This window comes from Chlorocebus sabaeus, chromosome 20, assembly GCF_047675955.1.
Source record: "Chlorocebus sabaeus isolate Y175 chromosome 20, mChlSab1.0.hap1, whole genome shotgun sequence".
Classification (NCBI taxonomy): Eukaryota; Metazoa; Chordata; class Mammalia; order Primates; family Cercopithecidae; genus Chlorocebus; species Chlorocebus sabaeus.
In genome coordinates this window covers 91,141,753-91,163,533 of record NC_132923.1, presented here as the reverse complement: position 1 = coordinate 91,163,533, position 21,781 = coordinate 91,141,753, and the positions used below count along the sequence as shown (strand labels likewise).

At 44.9% G+C, this 21,781-nt stretch overlaps 1 protein-coding gene across 2 annotated transcripts in view; it reads right to left on the bottom strand.

Annotated features, from left to right (window-relative positions):
- The window catches only part of IPP (intracisternal A particle-promoted polypeptide), a 42,041-nt gene extending 33,747 nt beyond the window's left edge, over nt 1-8,294 (bottom strand). Inside the window, exons 1-2 of one of the 2 annotated variants that reach the window (XR_005240561.2) lie at nt 8,062-8,294; nt 3,341-3,682 (exon numbers count right to left, since the gene is read on the bottom strand). Coding sequence is in view for 1 of the 2 variants with exons in the window: in XM_007978936.3 (XP_007977127.1) it covers nt 3,341-3,632 (292 nt within the window). In the remaining variant the exon portion in view is untranslated. The remainder of the gene's footprint in view (nt 1-3,340; nt 3,683-8,061) is intronic. The other variant, XM_007978936.3, reaches the window with a different exon arrangement.
- Nucleotides 8,295-21,781: the final 13,487 nt, after the last annotated feature.

Here is a 21,781-nt window from a genome sequence, read left to right as displayed (position 1 = left end):
CAGGTGTGAGCCACCACACCCAGCACAATGCTAGTTTTTAATATTAGGAATAACCAAGAATCTATAACATAAGATAAACTATTAAATACTCAAACTATGTATACCACTTTCTTTTCCAAGGGCTTTGCTTTCTTTTTTAAGTTTTTTTATTTTTTTTTAAGACAGAGTCTCACTATGTCGACCAGGATGGAGTACAGTGGTGCATTCTTGGCCCATTACAACAAACACTTCCCAGGTTCAAGTGATTCTCCTGCCTCAGCCTCCCAAGTAGCCAGGATTACAAGTGCGCACCAGCACAACCGGCTAATTTCTGTATTTTTAGCAGAGATGAGGTTTCGCCATGTTGGTCAGGCTGGTCTCAACCTCCTGGCCTTAGGTGATCCACTCACCTTAGCCTCCCAAAGTGCTGGGATTACAGGCGTGAGCCACCACACCCAGCCTTTTTTGTTCGTTTGTTTTTTGAGACAAGGTCTTGCTCTGCTGCCCAGGCTGGAGTGCAGTGGCATGGTCTCTGTTCACTGCAACCTCTGCCTCCCAGGTTCAATCAATTATTCTGGCTCAGCCTCCTGAGTAGCTGGGACTACAGGTGCGCACCACTAAGCCCAGCGCAACTCCGCCTCAAAAAAAAACAAAACTAGCCAGGTGTGGCGGCGCGTGCGCCTGTAGTCTCAGGTACTAGGGAGGCTGAGGTGGGAGGACTGCTTGAGCCTAGGAGTTTGAGACCAGTCTGGGCAACATAGCCAGACATAATCTCTAAAAAAAAAATTTTTTTTTTAATTACCCTGGCATGATGGTGTGTGTTGTGGTCCTACAGGTACTCAGGAGGCTGAGGTGAGAGGATAGCTTGATGAGCCCAGGAGGTCAAGGCTGCAATGATCTTGCCACTACATTCCAGCACAGGTGACAAAGCAAGACTCTGTCTCACAAAATAAAAAATAAAAGAGGCTGGGCACAGTGGCTCTCGCCTGTAATCCCAGCACTTTAGGAGGCTGAGGTGGGCAGATCACTTGAGGTCAGGAGTTCGAGATCAGCCTGGCCAACATGGTGAAAACCCATCTCTACTAAAAAAAAAAAATACAAAAATTAACTGGGCATGTTAGTCCAAGCCTATAATCCCAGCTACTCGGGAGGCTGAAGCAGGAGAATCGCTTGAAACTGGGAGGCAGAGGTTGCAATGAGCCAAGATTGTGCCACTGTACTCCAGCCTGGGCGACAAAGTGAAACTCCATCATACACACACACACACACACACAAAGAGTAATATATATTCACTGTGGAAAAAGAATTTTAAGACAGAAAAACTAAAATGAAAAACGTATTTTTCCATACACAGACACATTTTATTAACACTGTAGTGTCTCTTCATATATTTCTTCTCTCTTTTTTTTTTGAGACAGAGTCTTGTTCTGTTGCCCAGGCTGGAGTGCAGTAGCATGATCATCACTCACTGAAGCCTCAGCATCCTAGGCTCAAGTGATCATCCTACCTCAACCTTTCAAATCTTTTTTCTATGCATATTTGTTGCATATCATATAAGACTATACATTGTTTTGGTGTGCCTTCTCTTTCTTTCCCCTCCCCTACTCCCCTCCTCATCATCCCAGTTGTTTTATTTTATTTATTTAGAGATGGGGTCTCACTCTCTCTCCCAGTCCAGGGTATAGCAGCTTGATCATAGCTCACTACAGCCTCAAACTCCTGGATCTTCCCACATCAGCCTCCCGTTAGCTGGGACTAAAGGCACAAGTGACCGTACCCAGCTAATTAAAAAAAAAAAAATTTTGGCTGAGCACAGTGGCTCATGCCTGTAATCCCAGTACTTTGGGAGGCCAAGGCAGGTGGATCACGAGGTCAAGAGATGGAGACCATCCTGGCCAACATGATGAAACCCGGTCTCTACTTAAAATACAAAAATTAGCTGGGTGTGGTGGCGCATGCCTGTAGTCCCAGCTAGTCAGGAGGCTGAGGCAGGAGAATTGCTTGAACCTGGGAGGCGGAGGTTGCAGTGAGCTGAGATCACGCCACTATACTCCAGCCTGGCAATAGAGCGAGACTCTGTCTCAAAAAAAAAAAAAAATTTTTTTTTTAGCCTGGGTAACATAGTGAGACCCTGTCTCTACAAAAAAATTTGTTTTACATTAGTCAGGCATGGTGGCACGTACCTGTAGTCACAGCTATGCAGGATGGTGAGATGGTAGCACTGCTTTAGCCCAGATCAAGACTGCATTGGGGTGTGAGTGCATGACTGCACTCCAGCCTGGACAACAGAGAGAGACCCTGTCTCAAACGAAATTTTTTTTTAAGAAATGGGGTCTTGCTATGTTGTCCTGCCTATTTTTGAACTCCTGGCCTCAAGCAGTCCTCTTACAATGGCCTCCCGAAGTGCTGGGATTATAGGCATGAACCACTGTGCTCTTGTGTACATTCTCTAATGTTATTAAAACTCCTCAAAAACATTTAAGAAATAGTTTTGAGTAAAATAACACATGCTGATTATACTTTGTGGAAAAAAATTACCTACAGATAAATGCTATCAAACATTCTGGTCACTTTCTCATGTGTAAATACACATAAGTTTTTTGGGTTTTGTTTAAAACAAAATAGGGGTTTACTTATATTCTGATTTTTAAAATTTTATATATTATAAACATTCCTCCATAATAGTATACATATATTTTAAGATTTGTTAGATCTCATTTGTGAGCTCTATATATGTATCATAATTTATTTAGCCATAAAACCTACTGAGATAAGAGTTTATTCAATTATATACTGCTATAAATAAAGTCACAGGCCAGGTGCGGTGGCTCGCGCCTGTAATCCCAGCACTTTGGGAGGCCAAGGTGGGCGGATCACGAGGTCAGGAGATTGAGACAATCCTGGCTAGCACGGTGAAATCCCGTCTCTACTAAAAATTAAAAAAAAAAAAAAAATTAGCCAGGCGTGGTGGCATGCGTCTTTGTCCCAGCTACTCGGGAGACTTAGGCAGGTGAATCACTTGAACCTGGGAGGCAGAGGTTGCAGTGAGCCAAGATCGCCCCACTGCACTCCAACCTGGGTGACAGAGGGAGAATCCATCTTGAAAAAAAAATGAAATAATAATAATAATGTTACAATAAAATCCTGGTTTGTAAATATGTGCCTGCATCATTCATTAATTCCTTCAGATTCCTAGAAAAGGAGCACCGGGTCAAAAGATACGAAATTTTCAGTCACATAATAACACGTTGCTAAATTACCTTCTAGAGTAATTAAAAAGTTAGATCAATTTATTTTTCCACATTAGTGCACGAGTGATTGAATCATTCTTCAGTCAAAGCAACAGGCTCATGTAACATACCTGTGTAAATGAAATCTAGAAGTATCTGAAAGATTCCTGCTTCAATTCCTAGAATTGGTACAACATCTTTTGAGGACTCTTTCATTCCTCCAGTGAACAAAGCTGCAAAGTAAGGACTGCTGGCAGCCAAAACCAGCCGATGAGCTTTAAAAGTTTCCTTTCCAACTTGCAGCTGCACATCACAGAAATGCTGTCCATTTCTCATCTTATTGATTTGGGCCAAGATGAGCTGGGCATGTTTATCTGATGAAAAAGGACTATCAGCAGCCTTGGGACAGCCCTCATTTGCCATGATGACGATACATTAATTAAAAGGACTGTCGCCCATAATCTGTTACTACCCTGAAAAACAAAATACAAAGAGATCAAGCAACAATTTTTTTTTAGCATGCTTTCTATTCACACATAAGGAACATTCTCTATACTTAAAATCTACTTAGGACATAAACATAAAACAAATAAGGACTAAAGTGTGTTACTATTAATATTTCTAATATGGTTTCAGAGAACGAAATAAGTAGGGAGGCTAAAATAATTGGAGAATGCTTCACACAAGAAATGGGACCTGCACTAGAAGAGGATAAAGAGTTAATATTAAGGTATGAGGAGAGGACACTTCTTGATGGAATAAAAAAAATAATAATAAAGCACAAAGAAGAAAGTTAACAAAGCACGTATCACAGACAACAGGAACTTTCAAAAAGCAATTGTGATCAGTCTAACTGCTTAAAATCCTTCAACGTGTACACTTCCTGTAGCACAAAAAGCCCTTCAGGATTCTTGTCATAATTCAAGACTGTTCAAATATAACTTCCTCCAGGAACCTTTCCCTGTTCCTCCTCTGGAATTGTGGAAATATGGTCCCAAACTCACCTAAGTTTGTTGCTCACCCTAAGCTTACTGGTTTTACATTCTATAGCACAGGTCTACCTTACCAAATACCCTACCACCCTATTCCTAGTGCGCGCGCGCGCACACACACACACACACACACACACACACACACACACACACACTCTGAAAGCTCCTTGAAAGACAGCCCTTTAAGTGCAGGTACTATCTTTCATAGCTCTAGCACCAGTATATAACATACGTTAGGTTTCCAATGTTTGTGAAATGAATGAGAACAAGAAGAAATAACAATAGCTTAGGTTGGGTTTTTTTTTTTTTTTAACTTTTAGCTTCTCCACATATTATGTCAATGGTAATTCTCACAATAATTAAGAGGTGAGAAGAAAAGATAATCTTATCTAAAATGAGAGAAAGAGAAATTGAAGCTCAAAGTTTCCCCAAGGATACAATGTTAGTATGACAGTCTCAGTATCTGAATCCAGGCCTTCTTACTCTAAATCCAGGACTGTTCCACCATATCACTCCATAGGAATTATTAGGCCACTGCACCCTTCCTAAATTACTTTTTAAATAAAGAAACTGCTGGGCACAGTGCCTGTAATGCCAGCACACTGGGATGCTGAGGCGTGGGGATCACTTGAATCCAGGAGTTCGAGACCAACCTGGGTAACATGACAAAACCCCATCTCTGCTAAAAATTTAAAAATTAGCCAGGCGTGGTGGAGCAGGGCTATAATCCCAGCTACTTGGGAGGCTGAGGCATAAGAATCGCCTGAGCCCAGGAGATAGAGGTTACAGTGAGCTGAGATCACACCACTGCCCTCCACCCTTTAGCCTGGGTGACAGAGCAAGACTCTGTCTCAAAATAAATAAATAAATAAACAAACCATGAGATCCTGTAATATAATATATGGAATAGCACAGGGAAATTTAAGATGACTAAGATTTTGTAATTTAGGTATCAATGGGTAATAAGACTTATAGTGTGTGCTGATGTTAGAAAAAAATGGTTACATTTATAGCATTTAAACGTATCAAAGTCAAAATAACAAGGCTGATTATCATGACTTTCTAGGAATTAACTTATTGAGAAATTTGAGTTCAAAGGTAGCTGCTAAAGCGTCATATCATCATCTACAGCATATCAACATATTACATATAACTAGCATATAAAAGCAAGCAGTAGGCCGGGCGCGGTGGCTCAAGCCTGTAATCCCAGCACTTTGGGAGGCCGAGACGGGCGGATCACGAGGTCAGGAGATCGAGACCATCCTGGCTAACACGGTGAAACCCCGTCTCTACTAAAAAGTACAAAAAACTAGCCGGGCGAGGTGGCGGGCGCCTGTAGTCCCAGCTACTCGGGAGGCTGAGGCAGGAGAATGGCGTAAACCCGGGAGGCGGAGCTTGCGGTGAGCAGAGATCCGGCCACTGCACTCCAGCCTGGGTGACAGAGCCAGACTCCGTCTCAAAAAAAAAAAAAAAAAAAAAAAAAGCAAGCAGTGTTTGAGGTGATGAATATGCTAATTACCCTGATTTGATCATTACACATTATATACATGTATCAAAATATCACATTTTACCCCATAAATGTAAACATAAAACAATCATTATGTGTCAATTTAAAAAACATCTATTTTTGGGGACAGGGTCTCACTCTGTCACCCAAATTGGAGGGAAAAATAAATTTTTTAAAGAGGGCGAGGGCCAGGCGCAGTGGTTGGGCTGGGTGCGATGGCTCACGCCTGTAATCCCAGCACTTTGGGAGGCCGAGGAGGGTGGATCACGAGGTCAGGAGATCGAGACCATCCTGGCTAACACGGTGAAACCCCGTCTCTATTAAAAATACAAAAATTAGCCCAGCGCAATGGCAGGTGCCTGTAGTCCCAGCTACTCAGGAGGCTGAGGCAGGAGAATCGCTTGAACACAGGTGGCAGAGGTTGCAGTGAGCCGAGATGGCATCACTGCACTCCATCCTGGGTGACAGAGCGAGACTGTCTCAGAAAAAAAAAAAAAAGGGCGAAAGGGGCTGGGCACAGTGGCTCATACCTGTAAGCCCAGATCTTTAGGAGGCTAAGGCAGGCGGATTGCTTGAGTCCAGGAGTTTGAGACCAGCCTGGGCAACACGGCTAAACCCTGTCTCTACTAACAATACAAAAAAAAATTAGACCGGCATGATAGCACAGGCCTGTAGTCCCAGCTACTCAGGGAAGGCTGAGGTGGGAGGACCACCTGAGCCAGGGAAGTTGAGGCTGCAGTGAGCTGAGATGGCACCACTGCACTCTAGCCTGGATGACCGAGCAAGACCCTGTCTCAAAAAAAAAAAAAGCGGTGGCTCATGCCTTTAATCCCAGAACTTTGGAAGGCTGAGGCGGGTGGATCACCAGAGGTCAGGCACTCAGGACCAGCCTGGCCAACATGGGGACCCCATCTCTACTAAAAAATGCAAAAAATTACTCAGGCATGGTGGTGGGCGCCTGTAATCTCAGTGACTCGGGAGGCTTAGGCAGGAGAATAGCTTGAACCTGGGAGGCAGATGTTGCAGTGAATGGAGATCGAGCCATTGCACTCTAGCCTGGGCAACAGACAGACTCTGTCTCAAAAAAAAAAAGAGGGGGGGAGGTGGGGGAGGAGAAAGCATGTATTTGGCCCTACAAAGAAATGTGACCTGTAAACATTATCAACATGACATGAGTGTCAGGCCTTTTCTGTTTTACATTTCTGTCAGAACATTTTTAACCCTAGTGGTTTAAATACAAGGTACTTCCTCTGTCCCTTCAAGGCATCAAGCACAGCCACTGAGCTAAAATGCTGCCTCCTGCTACAAGAAAGAGTTGACTGAATATCCATTTGGGTGGCAAACAATAGAAATACTAGTTTGTTACCATGCTTCTCAGTAACTGCTGATACCATCCCACTGTCAGTGGAGTAGGAACGTCATCCCAAAAGGTGGCATGTGGAATGACCATATTTCCAAAGGAAAAGAGCGCAATTCTGCGACATTGCATAGGGATATAAGGGACATGCCTGATGTGCCCCAAATCTGAAAAGCAGATTATTGGCTGGGCAAGGTGGCTCACACCTGTAATCCCAGCACTTTGGGATGCCCTGGCAGGAGGATCGCTTGAGTCCTGGAGTTCAAGACCAGCCTGGGGAACATAGTGAGGCCCCCCTAAAAAGTTTTTAAACATTAGCTGTGTGTGATGGGGCACGCCTGTACTTCCGGCTACTCAGGAGGCTGAGGTTAGAGGATCGCTAGAGCCTGAGAAGTCGAGGCTGCAGTGAGTTGTGATCTCACCACTGCACTCCAGCCTAGGCGACCGGGCGAGACTGTCTCAAAAATACTAGGAAACGGTAGAATTGCCCAGAGGAACTAAAGCGGGACATATGTTTGCTAGCTTTGAATTCACTGCTGAGAACATGCCGAAACTGCTTCAACAAAAGGGTGTCAGAAACAACCCCCGGAACAAGCGTCAAAACACCCGTGGTTCTTTGTGCTTGAGTTGGGGGCCCAACATAGAGAGCTAGTCCTAAACTGCTGCTACACTAAAAGCTAATAACCGTTCCTGCGCTACCTAAAGGTCAGGGAAGGGATCTCAGACAAACGAAGCGACAACAGAGGGACTGGGGACACAGCCTCAGGATTCCCCAGTTGGGGCGGGGGAGGCAGGACCGGTCCGGACAGGAAGGTCTGGAGAGGGCGACACTTAAGACTGTCGGAGGAAGGCCTGCGGCGGCCGGAGGAAAGGCAAGGAAATACACATTTCTAGAAGTTTCTCTCTCTAGTCCTCTGGGGTCCGGAAAGCTGGAGAGAGTATAAGAGGAAGTTCCCAACCCCGTCAGAGACGCGCCCGGACGCAGGATCTCCTTACCCGCCGCTTCCCCTTCCCTCCGACGCCCGCTCAGGCCCTGCGCGCGCAATCGCTACCAGCCCCGGCCGGAAAGGGCGGGGAAAACCTGGCGGGGGTGACGAGGCGGGAGTGAGTGGGCCGTGGGAGTGAGTGCCCCCAGGACAGGAGGCGAAGCCGGGCGGGGTGGAGGGGCTTCTGATGCTTTGCGGCCCCTGGGTTTTCACTGCGCGTGCGCAAGGTTCTGCCGCTCGCAGGTGGCGGGGCCGCGGGAGCCTCTCAGTGCCCACTGCTGGGGCTCAGGGCTTCGGCTTGCTTCCCCGCGGACCCACAGCGTAGCTGCAAGCCTCTGCTCCTGCCTGCTGGGGCCGGCTGGCTCGCCCTTTCCATCCCGCTTGCACTCTTGATTCTTGTGGTGTCCCGGGAAGGCCGCGGATCTCAGTGTTAAGGAGAGACGCGCCGAACACCTGGCACGGTGCTTCTCTACTGTTCTCTCGAATCGTTTTCTGAGTCTGCATGACTGAGCCTGGCACTGAAGGGGTGCTTATTTTGGGGAAGGAAGAACTCAAAGTCCAGGTTTTTTCACTGTTGACCCTCGTGTCACATTATGGCTTTCAAACTGTTTTGATCCCAGCCTACGGTGAACAAAAATATTTTACATCAAACCCAATATATACTTGTGATTATACATATAGATATATATATCTGACACAAAATTTTATTTCTTTGTTTTTAATTTTTGTTTTTCGAGACGGAGTTTTCGCTCTTGTTGCCCAGGCTGGAATGAATGTAATGACCCGATCTCGGCTCACGGCAACCTCTGTCTCCTGGGTTCAAGCGATTCTCCTGCCTCAGCCTCCCAAGTAGCTGGGATTGCAGGCATGCGCCACCATGCCTGGCTAATTTTGTATTTTTAGTAGAGACAGGGTTTCTCCATGTTGGTAAGGCTGGTCTCAAACTCCCGACCTCAGGTGATCCGCCCGCCTTGGCCTCCCAACGTGTATTTCTTTCTCTTTTTATGAGACAGGGCCTGGCTCTGTCGCCGAGGCTGGAGTGCAGTAGTGCCATCTCGGCTCACTCTAGCCTCCACTTCTTGGGCTCTGGCAATCCTCCCACCTCAGCCTCCTGAGTAGCTGGGACTATAGGCCTGTGCCACCACCCCCAGGCTAATCTTTTGTATTTTTAGTAGAGACAAGATTTTGCCATGTTGACCAGGCTGGTCTCCAACTCCTGGACTCGAGTGATCCGCCAGCCTCAGCCCCCAAAAGTGTTGGGAGGTGTGAGCCACCGTGCCTGGCCTGAAACAAAATCTCCGCAAAACTACGTTTACACTTACGACCGCCAGTGCACTAAATTTCTATTTCTTCTTTTCTCTTTAATTACCAAAAACTGCTAACAGGGACCTATTGTCAGCAAACATTGTCAAAGATTTGGAAATGAGGAAAAGAGAATTCTGGGTGCCCTTTCAGTGTAAGGCTGGAAGGATTTGCATCCGTAGGGAGCTCTTTCTATTGACTAAACTATTTTACCAGAAAGCTGATAGTACTCAAAATAATTCTGCCCATTGGTAGAAAATATACACCAAAACATTGCTTTATTGACCTGTAGCATATTAAACCATTTTTAGCCTTCTTAGCAAATTCATTTAAACATTCCTGATTCTTAGCAAATTCATGCTACACTCCTAAACACCGTACTGGCTCCCTTATAAGTTAATAAGATGAATAAAATATTTGATACCTATTTATTTTATATTTGTAAGAGAGTCATGATTTTACTTTTCAGAAAATTATACTTCAGCACTACTAAAATCAATTTCATGATTTACTACTGGATTACGCCTGTGAAAGTTGAGCATACAAATTGGGTCATTCTTGTCATACCCAATGAAAACAGTGGGAGGGGAAGCACTGAGGGCACATTACATTGCTCAAAGAATGTAATTCTCTGCAACCCTGGCTGCCGAAACTGCCTGTTGTAACCTGACACCAGTTTTACCCAATAGCTATTGAAACAAACTGCCATGACTCAAAGACTAGTTTGGTTTTTTGGTGGTTTGTTGTTGTTGTTATTGTTTGTTGTTTTGTTTTGTTTTTTGACAGCGTCTCTCCCTGTCACCCAGGCTGGAGTGCAGTGGTGTGATTGGGGCGGGGCTCACTGCAGCCTAGACCTGCTGGACTCAATCAATCCTCTCACTTCAGCTTCCCAAATAGTTGGAACTACAGGTGCATACCAGCAAGCTCAGCTAATTTTTGTCTTTTTTGTAGACAGTCTTTTTTGTCTTTTTTGTTTCATCATGTTGCCAGGCTGGCCTTAAACTCCCAGGCTTAAGTGATCCACTCACCTAAATCTCCTAAAGTCCTGGGATTACAGGCTTGAGCCACTGAGCCCAGCCTCAAAGGACTAGTTTTACCCACTGCAGTCACTCACCAATCAGAGCTTGCCAGTAACCTAAAACTTTCCTAGTGCCAATGAACTTTCTTTCAAAGTCATATGTAACTTTTCTCCTTTTTGTAAAACCTCAAACAGTGAACCAAAGAACACCCAGTCTGCATATGCTTTGAATTGTAATTCTTGCCTCCCAAATAAAATGTTACATTTAGAGATTAGTCTCTACATTTTTTTTTTTTTTTTTTTTTTTTTGAGATGGAGTCTCGCTGTGTCACCAGGCTGGAGTGCAACGGTGCGATCTCGGCTCACTGCAACCTCCACCTCCCGGGTTCACGCCACTCTCCTGCCTCAGCCTCCCAAGCAGCTAAGACCATAGGTGCCCACCACCACGCCCAGCTAATTTTTTGTATTTTTAGTAGAGATGGGGTTTCACTGTGTTAGCCAGGATGGTCTTGATCTCCTGACCTGGTGATCCTCCTGCCTCGGCCTCCCAAAGTGCTGGGATTACAGGCATATGAGCCACGGCACCTGGCCTAGTCTCTACATTTTTATTTTATATACTTTAGCATATATACCTAGAAGCAGAATTGCTGGAACGTAGGGTATGTTCATCACCAATTTCATTAGAAAGTACTTCACTTAACTCTTATTCAAACTGTTCCAACCTACATTTCCACCAGCAGTGAATGAGAATTCTCTTGCTCTGCATCCTTGCCAACACTTAATATCATCAGATGTTTTGATTTTGTATAATCTGGTGGGTATAAAATGTTATCTCACTTTTATTTTAATTTATGTTCTCTGCTCATTAATGAGCTTGGGCAGTAAAAAGATGTTTATAGGCTGATGGCCAGGCACAGTGGCTCACAGCTGTGATCTCAGTATTTTGGGAGGCTGAGGCAGGTGGATCACCTGAGGTCAGGAGTTGGTGACCAGCCTGGCCAACATGGTGAAACCCCAGCTCTACTAAAAGTACAAAAAAAAAAAAAAAAAAAAAATTAGTTGGGCATGGTGGTGCATGCCTGTGATCCCAGCTACTCTGGAGGCTAAGGCAGGAGAATTGCTTGGACCTGGGAGGCAGAGGTTGCAGTGAACTGAGATCGTGCCACTGCACTCCAGCCTGGGCAAAAGAGCAAGTCTTCATCTATAGGCTAGTCTAGACTAAACTGTGTCCTCCCCACAATTTACATGTTGAAGCCCTAGCCTCCAATGTAATGGTATTTAGAGATGGGGCCTTTGGGAGGTCATTAGGGTTAGATGAGGTCATTAGGGTGGGATCATCATGAGATTAGAGTCCTTGTAAGAAGACACGCCAGAGTGTACTTGGTCTGTCTTGCGCTCTCTCTTTCTCTCTCTGTCTCTCTCTCTCTCTCTCATACTCACACACACACACACACACACACACACACACACACAGAGAGAGAGAGAGAAACAAAAGATTATGTGAGCACATAGTGAGATGATGGTTGCCTGCAAGCCAAGAGAAGAGGCCTTAGAATGAAACCTACCCTACTGGCACCTTGATCTTGGACTTCCCAGTTTCTAAAACTTTGAGAAATAAATTTCTGTTGTTTAAGCCACTCAGTCTATGGTATCTTGTTAGGGCAGCCAGAACAGACTAAGACATAGGCTAATTAAATTTCTTTATTTTGTTGTTATTTTTCTGATATGGGGTCTTGCTCTGTCACCTAGGCTGGAGGGCAGTGGTGTGATCACAACTCACTGCAGCCTGGAACTCTTCAGCCCAAGCAATCTTCCTGCCCAGCTCCCTTCAACACCCTCCCCTCCCCAGCAGTAGCTAGGACTACAGGCATAGGCCACCATGCTCAGCATATATATATATATATATATATATATATATATTTTTTTTTTTTTTTTTTTTTTTAAATTTTGTATGCCAGATGCAGTGGCTCACACCTATAATCCCCTCACTGTAGGAGGCCTAGATGGGAGAGTTGCTTGAGCCCAGGAGTTCAAGATCAGCCTGTACAACATAGGGAGATCCTGTCTCTACAAAACAAACAAACCAAAAAACCTCCCTGCGTTGTCCAGGCTTGTCTTGAACTCCTGGTGTCAAGCGATCCTTCTGCCTCATCTCTCAAAGTGTTGGAATTACAGGCATGAGCCACTGCACCTGGCCAAAGTTTCTTTTTCTATAAAATGGTTGTTCATGTCCTTTGCCCATTTTTATTTTTTATTATTTGTTTATTTATTTATTTATTTTTAAGATGGAGTCTCACTCTGTAGCCCAGGTTGTAGTGCAGTGGCAGGATTTTGGTTCACTGCAATCTCCACCTTCTGGGTTCAAGCGTTTCTCCCATCTCAGTGCCCCCTTAAGTAGCTAGGACTACAGGTCTTCACCACCACACCTGGCTAATTTTTTGTATTTTTAGTACAGATGGAGTTTCATAAAAAATAAACCAACTTCAAAAATGGGCTGGGTGCAGTGGCTCACCCCTGTAATCCCAGCACTTTGGGAGGCCGAGGTGGGCAGATAACTTGAGGTCAGGAGTTCGAGACCAGCCTGGCCAACATGGCAAAAGCCCACCTCTACTAAAAATACAAAACAATTAGCCAGGCATGGTAGCAGAAGCCTGTGATCCCAGCTACTGCACTCCAGCCTGGGCGACAGAGTGAGACTTTGTCTCAAGAAAAAAGAAGAAAAAAGAAAAACAAAATTCATTTTTTTGTATTGATTTGTAGGAGGATTTTTTATTTTATGTGTTACTGTTGGAAACAAGTGTTCGGTGTAGCCAAAAGAAACCTGCACTTAGACAGAAAATTTCTCAGCAAGGCACCTTTACTTCTGCAGGACAGTGCTGCTTGTGGCCTGTTCCAATCACAAGAGCACACCCAACAAAGGAGGGAAGGAGTTTTTAATCCTAACGCAGTTCCTGTTTCTGTGTCCTTCCCCTATTGGCTGGGGTTGGACCGCACAATCTAAGCTAATCCTGATTGGCTAAGACTTAAACTTTTCCAAATATGGTAAATGTACAATTTGCGAAAAGTAGAAGAAGGTGGGGCAGGTAGGATTGATTTACAGCTTTTACAACTTACGACCGGAAAGTTGAGTCTTTGAAGAGGAACTTAGTTGTCCCAACAATTTCCCCTCTTTTGTTCTATAGTTCTTCCTCTTCAAAGTTCTTCAACAGGATTTGGCTTTATTGTTCTTGATTATCTAGGAGCAAGAGCTTATCTGAGTACGGAGAAGGAGGGGAGGATTTTGTGAGAGCTGCTTCTATGAGCCTTGGGGTTAACCCACGAATATAAGGTATGATACAGCAGCCCACAAGGATGAGTACACCTGTAACAATTGCAAGGGAGGTAAAGATTGAGGACATGAGTCCTTTCCATTTTCCAAACCACCTTTCCATCAGGCCCGTAAAGGGGTCGTCTATTCCAGAGTTTTTGGCCATTTCATTTGCTAGGGTGGTAAGGCTTTGTAAGGCTTTTGTGATTGTCCCATCGGGGGCTGTATCATTAGGGATAAAAGTACAACACTGGCAAGACTCCGCCTTTTTTGGCTAACATCATGTCAAGAGCTATTCTATTTTCCAAGACCATCTAGCTGGTAGGGCCTAATCGTTCAGTTATTCCTTTTATGGCATCTCTGGTATAACTGATGAATCGCTGCTGATTGTAGTATACGTAATTTATCCATTCTACATTTTTGTTTATAGTGAACCACCAGAATAAGATAGTCTCGATCCCAGCAGCTATTTGGTTTCAAGCATTGAATTCATTTGGTACCCCCCAACACGACCCCATTGCTGTCTATGTAAACGTGGGGGTCAAAGGACCCATTTATTGGGACTTCTCTTTTTCTTCGGGTTACCTGCTTCCTGTCTGGTTGATGAAATGTCAAGGTGAAAGGGATGGCCAATTAGGTCAGAGTGCAAGTGCTCTAGTCACTTGGCAGTGTACCCAATATTGGTTCCCCACAATACTACCACACATCCACTGGGGGTGGATAAGGCCAACTGATTGAAAAAAGTTTGAAAAAGTTTAGTCTCACTACATCCCATCATGTTTCCAAGGAATATCAGATTTTCCCCTTGCCATGAGAGACACGAGGTAAAATTGGCATCGAGAGCTGGAAGTCGAATGGCCCTTGGGGGCTGTCCCATAGGATTCCTGATCTTTGGGAAGTGTACTGAAAGAGTGGCACATGACTTGTTTCCCCAGGCTATGGGGTACTGGAAGAGAGAGCTACCATACAGTCCATGCCTGGTTGGTTGGCCCATCCGAGTGGGAGGGGAACAATTTGGATTTCTGGCCCGCCCATTGCACAAGCACAGCAATCGCTTTTATTTAGGGTGCCAACAGAATATTTAATCCATTCCAGCCAGGCGTTTATGTCTTGATACCCGGTTTCTATGGCTATGGTTTGCTTTAAGTCCTTGACTTCTACTATAGCTACTTTGGTTTTGTCATTGGGCATGAAGCGAGAAATGGTTTGATTTTGTGGGTTTGGGGAGCGGGTAACGGTGGAAGATGGAGGAGGAGGAACAAAGAGCATTTCAAAGAAGCCTATAGGGTCCTTTCCAGTGACATCTGCTTCTAGGCCGTAAAAGCACTCTAAAGTGGGTGTAGGGTTGGTGGAGGTAGGGGTATTAATGAAGAGATTGGCAATAAGAGGGGGTAGTTCCTTTGGTGAAGTGGAGGTAGGGTTTTAGGGCAGTGCAACCCTCTGAGGAGGTCCAGCCCTGATACTTGGTAGTCCATATAACATCTCCCCAAGTATAGCAAAACCACCAATGCTAAGTTTGTGCCTGTTCAGTGCAAGAGTTAGTTTTGTAGGCAGTATAATTTATCCTAGAGGGACAAAGGTACTTTTCTGAAGAGGCTAGCTGTCTTTGACTTTGGAGACCCCCGCAGGGCATGACAAGACAGGCATCTAATATAATTGTTTCGGGGGAGGGTGATCGAGTTACATTGATAATAAGATGTCCTTGGGTAGCTAAAGGCAGAAGAAAAAGACGGATTAAACCCTTTTGAATGTTAGTTTGAAGGCCATAGGTCCTGGAGTGAAGGTCCATGACTCTGCAAGGGGTGGGGCGTTTTTTACTCAAGTGTGGTGGGTCCATCCTTTTTCGGCCATTCGGATTGCTGTTTCAGTGATTAGGAGTACTAGATAAGGTCCCTCCCAGGTTGGTTTGAGCTTTCCCTCTTTCCAACTTTTGATAAGGATGTGATCTTCAGGCTGGTGTTGGTGAACTAGGAATTCGAGCGGTGGAGTTTGCACTAGGAGGCCTTGAGTCATGAGGGAGGAAAGGGTGGAAGACAGACCAAATATATAGTTTTTGAGAAACTGACCTTTTGTTTCAAATGTAGGAAAGTCAGTAGTGGAATTTAGATAAGGCAGCCCGTATAGCATTTCATAAGGGGACAGGCCAAGATCTTTCCAAGGGGCAGTTTGGATTCTTAGTAAGGCAATGGGAAGACATTTTGTCCATGGTAACTGGGTTTCCAAGATCAATTTGGTTAGGTGATTTTTTTGGGGAGGGGGACGGAGTCTTGCTCTGTCGCCCAGGCTGGAGTGCAGTGGCCGGCCAGATCTCAGCTCACTGCAAGCTCTGTCTCCCAGGTTCACGCCATTCTCCTGCCTCAGCCTCCCGAGTAGCTGGGACTACAGGCGCCCACCACCTCGCCCTGCTAGTTTTTTGTATTTTTTAGTAGAGACGGGGTTTCACCGTGTTAGCCAGGATGATCTCGATCTCCTGACCTCGTGATCTGCCCATCGCCCGTCTTGGCCTCCCAAAGTGCTGGGATTACAGGCCTGAGCCACCGCACCCGGCCTTTTTTTTTTTTTTTTTTTTTTTTGAGACAGAGTTTTACTCTGTTGACCAGGCTGGAGTACAATGGCATGATCGGCTCACTGTAACCTCCATCTCCCAGTCTCAAGCAATTCTTCCTGCCTCAGCCTCCTGAGTAGGTGGGATGACAGGCATGTGCCACCACGCCCGGCTGATTTTTGTATTTTTAGTAGAGATGGGGTTTCACCATGTTGGCCAGTCTGGTCTTGAACTCCTGACCTCAGGTAATCTGCCCGCCTCAGCCTACCAAAGTGCTGGGATTACAGGCGTGAGCCACTGCACCTGGCCTTGGTTAAGTGATTTTTTAGAGTTTGATTCATTCTTTCTACCTTCCCTGATAAGGGCAGGTGCCAGGGAGTATGACATTCCCATTTTATTCCTAGTGCTTGGATTAGTCCCTTAATGATGTGTGCAGTGAAGTGGGGTCCCATTGTCCAAATCAGTGTTCTCTGTTAGTCCAAACGTGGGTATGATATGTTCCAACAGGGCTTTCACTACATTTCTGGCTATTGTGCTTGGGAAGGCGATGGCTTCTACCCAGTGGGTGAGATGGTCTACTATGACTAGCAAATACTTGAGACAGCCTATTGGGGGCATTGCGGTGGAGTCAACTTGGACGCTTTAGAATTGCCACAGCCCTGGGTTTCTTCCCCTGGGAGGTTGCCTCTTTAGGGTTTGCTTATTAGTTTTTCTGCACACTATGCAACCATCCACCACTTGCCTATCAAGGGTATATATCCCTACACACCCATAGACCCTAAGGACTGCATTGCACATAGCTCGAGGACCCCAGTGAGTTCCTTGATAAAGCTGTGACAATACTTCCCTCATGAGGAGTTTAGACAGCATTTCCCTTCCATCTGTTAGTACCCACTTTCGCTTTGGGCTCTCCTTAGCTCCTATTTATTTAGTTTCTCTTGGTCTGCATGGGAGAAGATGGGGACTGCAGCTAGAGGGGGAAGACAGGAAGTTAGATGGAAAATGGGTGCCTCTTGGGAAGAGGCAGCTTGTTTAGCTACTTGATCTGCGAGGTTATTTCCCAGCTTTCAAAAGATGGGTTCTTTTGGTGTTGTGGGACATGGACAACTGCAGTCTCTTCCGGCAGTTGAATATTTTCTAATACTTGCATAATTAATTCCTTGGGGACCAAATCTTGGCCCTTACTATTGATGAGGCCTCATTCAATCCAGATCTTTCCAAAGGTATGGAGTACTCCGAAGCCATACTTGGAGTCAGTGTAAATAGTTCCTTCCTGATTCTGCAGGGATTTTAAGGCTTGGTTTAATGCAAAGAGTTAACATGTTGGGCAAACCAGATATTTGGCAGTCTTCCTGACTCTACCTCTGTGAGGATTTCCCCATCAATTATGGAGTACCTGTTGTGCCTTTTTCCTTCAGTGATCTGGGAGGAGCCATCTATAAAGAGATGATGCCCTGTTTGGAAAGGGGTTTCACTTAGATCTTTCTGACTCTAGTTTGATAACTGATTAAATCTAAACATGTATGCTCAGGTTCTTCCTGGCTTGGATTTCCTGTTAGGAAAGCAGTGGGGTTGAGTGAATTGTCAGTGGTTAGTGTTAGGTCATCCCTCTCTGATAAGATAGCTTCATATTTTAAAATTCTTGAGTCAGTGAGCCATCTCCCTGCCTTCTGATTAAGAATGGTTCTCACTTGATGAGGGACACTTATGATGAAGTTTCCTCCAAAGGTTATTTTCCTGCTTTCTTCTGTTAGCAAGGGAGTTGCTGCTATGGATTGGACACATTCGGGCCATCCACAGGTTACTGGGTCAAGGATTTTTGACAGGAAGGCTATGGGCTGCCCATGGCCTCCATGTTTTTGGGTGAGTACCCTTAAGACCACTCTTTTGCTTACATTAACAAAAAGGTGGAATGGCTGTTCTAAGGAGGGCAAGGCTAGAACGGGGGCAGTTAGAAGTAGGTGTTTTACCTGTTGAATCTCTGATGGGTTCCAAAGGAGCAGGTCTGGTCCTTTTTGAGTGAGTTTTTATATAGGGGCTTTGTTTTTAAGGCAAAAAAGTCAATCCACAGATGACAATATCCGACCAATCCTAAGAATTTCCTAAGTTCCCGCTATGTTTCAGGTAAAGGCAAAGATATGATATCTTCAATTCATTTGGGCTCTATCTTTCATTTACCTTTACTGATTAGGTGTCCTAGATTTTTACCTCAGGTTCTATGAATTGAAGTTTGTTCTTTGAGACCTGTAACCCTTGTTCCCTCAGGAAATTTAGGAAGTTAACTGAAATTGCTGTTACTTGATCCTTGTTATCTCCTGAAATGAGCAGGTCATCTACGTATTGGAGTAGGCATATGGATGAAGGCAGGGAGAAGTTTCCTAGGACTTGTTCTAAAATCTGACCAAATAGATTTGGGGAACTCTGTAAACCCTTGGGGCAAGACTGTCCATTGATACTGCTGTTTTCGACCGGAGTGAAGGTCCTCCCACTCAAAGCAAACATATCCTGACTGTCCTCCGCTAAAGGGCAAGCACAAAAGGCATCTTTTAAATCTATCACCATGAACCACGGCTGGTTGTGCAGGACTCTGCTGACATTGGTGTAAGGATTGGGAACATCAGTGCGGGTGGTCTGAACTATTTGATTAGTAGCCTGGAGATCTTGCACTAGCCGGTATGACCCATCTGGCTTCCTTACAGTGTTATAAGGGGACATACAGGGTTCAAGGAGTCCGTCATGGACAAGACTTTCTATTAGAGGTTTTAAACCTATCCTGGCTTCCAAGGGAATAGGGTATTGTTCTCTTTTCACTACTTCCCCAGGAATTTTTAATTTGACATGGATTGGAGGAACTCATAGCTTTCCTCTATTTCCTTCCTATTGATCATATGTTGGGATGGATTAGCTTTCTTCTGAAGTGGTGAGCAGGTTTAAGGAAGTAAGGAGCTTTTTCTGATTAACATATAGGCCTATGCCTAACCTTAACATTAACATATAGGCATATGCCTAACTTTAGCATGTTTGGGTGGCTGTCCAGCAGGGGTGTGGGGTGTCAAGGCCCATGGGGCAGGGTTAGTAATAAATTAGTTCTTGCTTCAGGAATTAAAAAGAACTTAGTAGTAACCGACTTATTCTTATATGTGACTTCGATTTCCTCTAGAATTTTTGCCCTGAACCCTCCCCTTTAACTCCTGAGACAGTAAGGTCTTCTGCTAACTAGGCTAAACCTGATGGGAGAAAACATAGGGAGGAGCAAACCGCTCCCGAATCTACTAAGAGAGTGATCTCCGATTTGGATCCCACTGTTAAACTTATCAAGGGTTCTTGGTGGGACTCGAGATGGAAGATGTAGAGCCCCTGACCCCCCTATTCTTCTTCAAATGTCATGAGTGGAAGGACTTTCTTTTCCCTCTCCCATTCAGGACATTTCCTCTTAAAATGTCCTAGCTTTCCACACCTGAAACATCTGTTTTCCCTTCTTCCCCTCCCTGTTCACTGACTCTTGGGTTTCATCCCTTTGCTTCCTGTATAGGATCTGGCAGCCAGGGTACTTAGAAAGTTTACAAGTTCTATTTCCCTGGGCTCTCTGTTGAAGAGTTCCACATTGTAGGGTGGACTGCATAATTTTTGCCTCTTGCTTCTGCCTTTCCTCATCCTTCTATACATATACCTCTGTTAAAAGTTCTTCTATGGGATGGTCCTTCCAATTTTCTGTCTTTTATAATTTCTTTGTAATGTCTGGCCAACTATTGGAGACAAAGTGGAGCTTTAACATCTCTTGTCCCATTGAGTCCTCTATGTCCAAACTTGCATATTTCCTTATCTGTTCTTTAAATCTGTTCAAGAATTCCATGGGTCCTTCATCTTTCCCTTGTTGTACATTAAATGCTCAGGAAATATTTTGGGTTTGAGGAACAGATTCCCAAATCCCTTTAATTATCATATCTCTGAGATCTCTCATGTCTTCTTGGTGGGTCGCACTGTTATCCCATTGAGGATCCTGGGCTGGGAATTTATGCTGCACTGCAAGGACATTTTGGCAAGGTGGGTGCTTGCACTCCCAGATTATCATAGCAGCCCTGCGGATCATGGTTCTTTCCTCTCCTAAGAAGAGAATACTGGCCGGGCGCGGTGGCTCACGCCTGTAATCCCAGCACTTTGGGAGGCCGAGGCGGGTGGATCACGAGGTCAGGAGATCGAGACTATCCTGGCTAACACAGTGAAACTCCGTCCCTACTAAAAATACAAAAAATTGGCCGGACGTGGTGGTGGGCGCCTGTAGTCCCAGTTATTCGGGAGTCTGAGGCAGGAGAACAGCGTGAACCCGGGAGGCGGAACTTGCAATGAGCCAAGATTGCACCACTGCACTCCAGCCTGGGCGACAGAGCAAGACTCCACCTCAAAAAAAAAAAAAAAAAAAAAAGAGAATACCTAGAATAGACATTAATTCAGACCAAGTGTACAGTTGTGGCCCCAGAAATTGGTAAATTTGATCTGCAACTCCAAAAGGGTCATCTAACTAGTTTGAGTTCCTTTTCTTTAGATTTCTAACCTCTGAACTGGTTAAGGGGGCATTTATGAAGCCAATATCCCCTACTCCTAGTAGTATTTCCCTTAAGGGAAAAAGGGTTGGGACAGACTTCTTTGAGGAAAAGGGGAAACAAAAGTTTTGAATATCCCTTTGGCATTGTTCTATTTCCTGTTGGAGCTTTCCTGAGGAAGGGGCATGTTGAGGTGGCTGTCCAGAGGTGGTGTAGGGTGTCAAGGCCCATGGGGTAGGGTTATATGGGGGAGGAACTGAGTGTTTAGCTTGGGGCAGAGGGGTAAGCAGGGAAAGGGCTGAGTGTTCAGCTTGGGGCAGAGGGTTAGGTGGGAGAAGGTGGTCTAAAGGATCCCATGCATCTTTAGATATGGGATATGACTTAGATAGGTCATCTTTGGGGGGTTTTAAGGTTGGTTTTGCTTTTTCGTCCTTTAGGGGATATAGAGGGACAGGTCCTTGTCTCCAACATACAACATAATCTATCTTCTCTTGAGAAATGGGACTTTTATCATTGACATACTAGATCAGGAGTTGGCATATCCAGTCCTTGTCCATCCCAAACTTTGGCCAAAAGACCAAAGGTCTGAGGATGGGTTCCTTAATCCAGATAAAACAGCAATACTTTATCATTTGTTGTCTTTTCTTGTGTTTGGTCCTTTCATTGTCCTTCCAGTATTTTAACATAAGGCCTAGGGGCCTGTCAGGGGAATTTTATTGTCTGCTTAACCTTTTATAGTCTCTGTCTTACTTGGAGTATATCCAATCCTGGGGTCTGATGAGGCTCAATCTCTTGTATTAGAGATTTCTTTCACTCCTGTATCCTAAAGGCTCAACCTTGCCTTTTCCCACTGGAGGTTTCTGTTTTTTGTTTTTTTGTTTTTTTGTTTTTTTTGGAGACGGAGTCTTACTCTGTCGCCCAGGCTGGAGTGTGGAGCGCAGTGGCGATCTCGGCTCACTACAACCTCCGCCTCCCGAGTTCAAGCCATTCTCCTCCCTCAGCCTCCTGAGTAGCTGG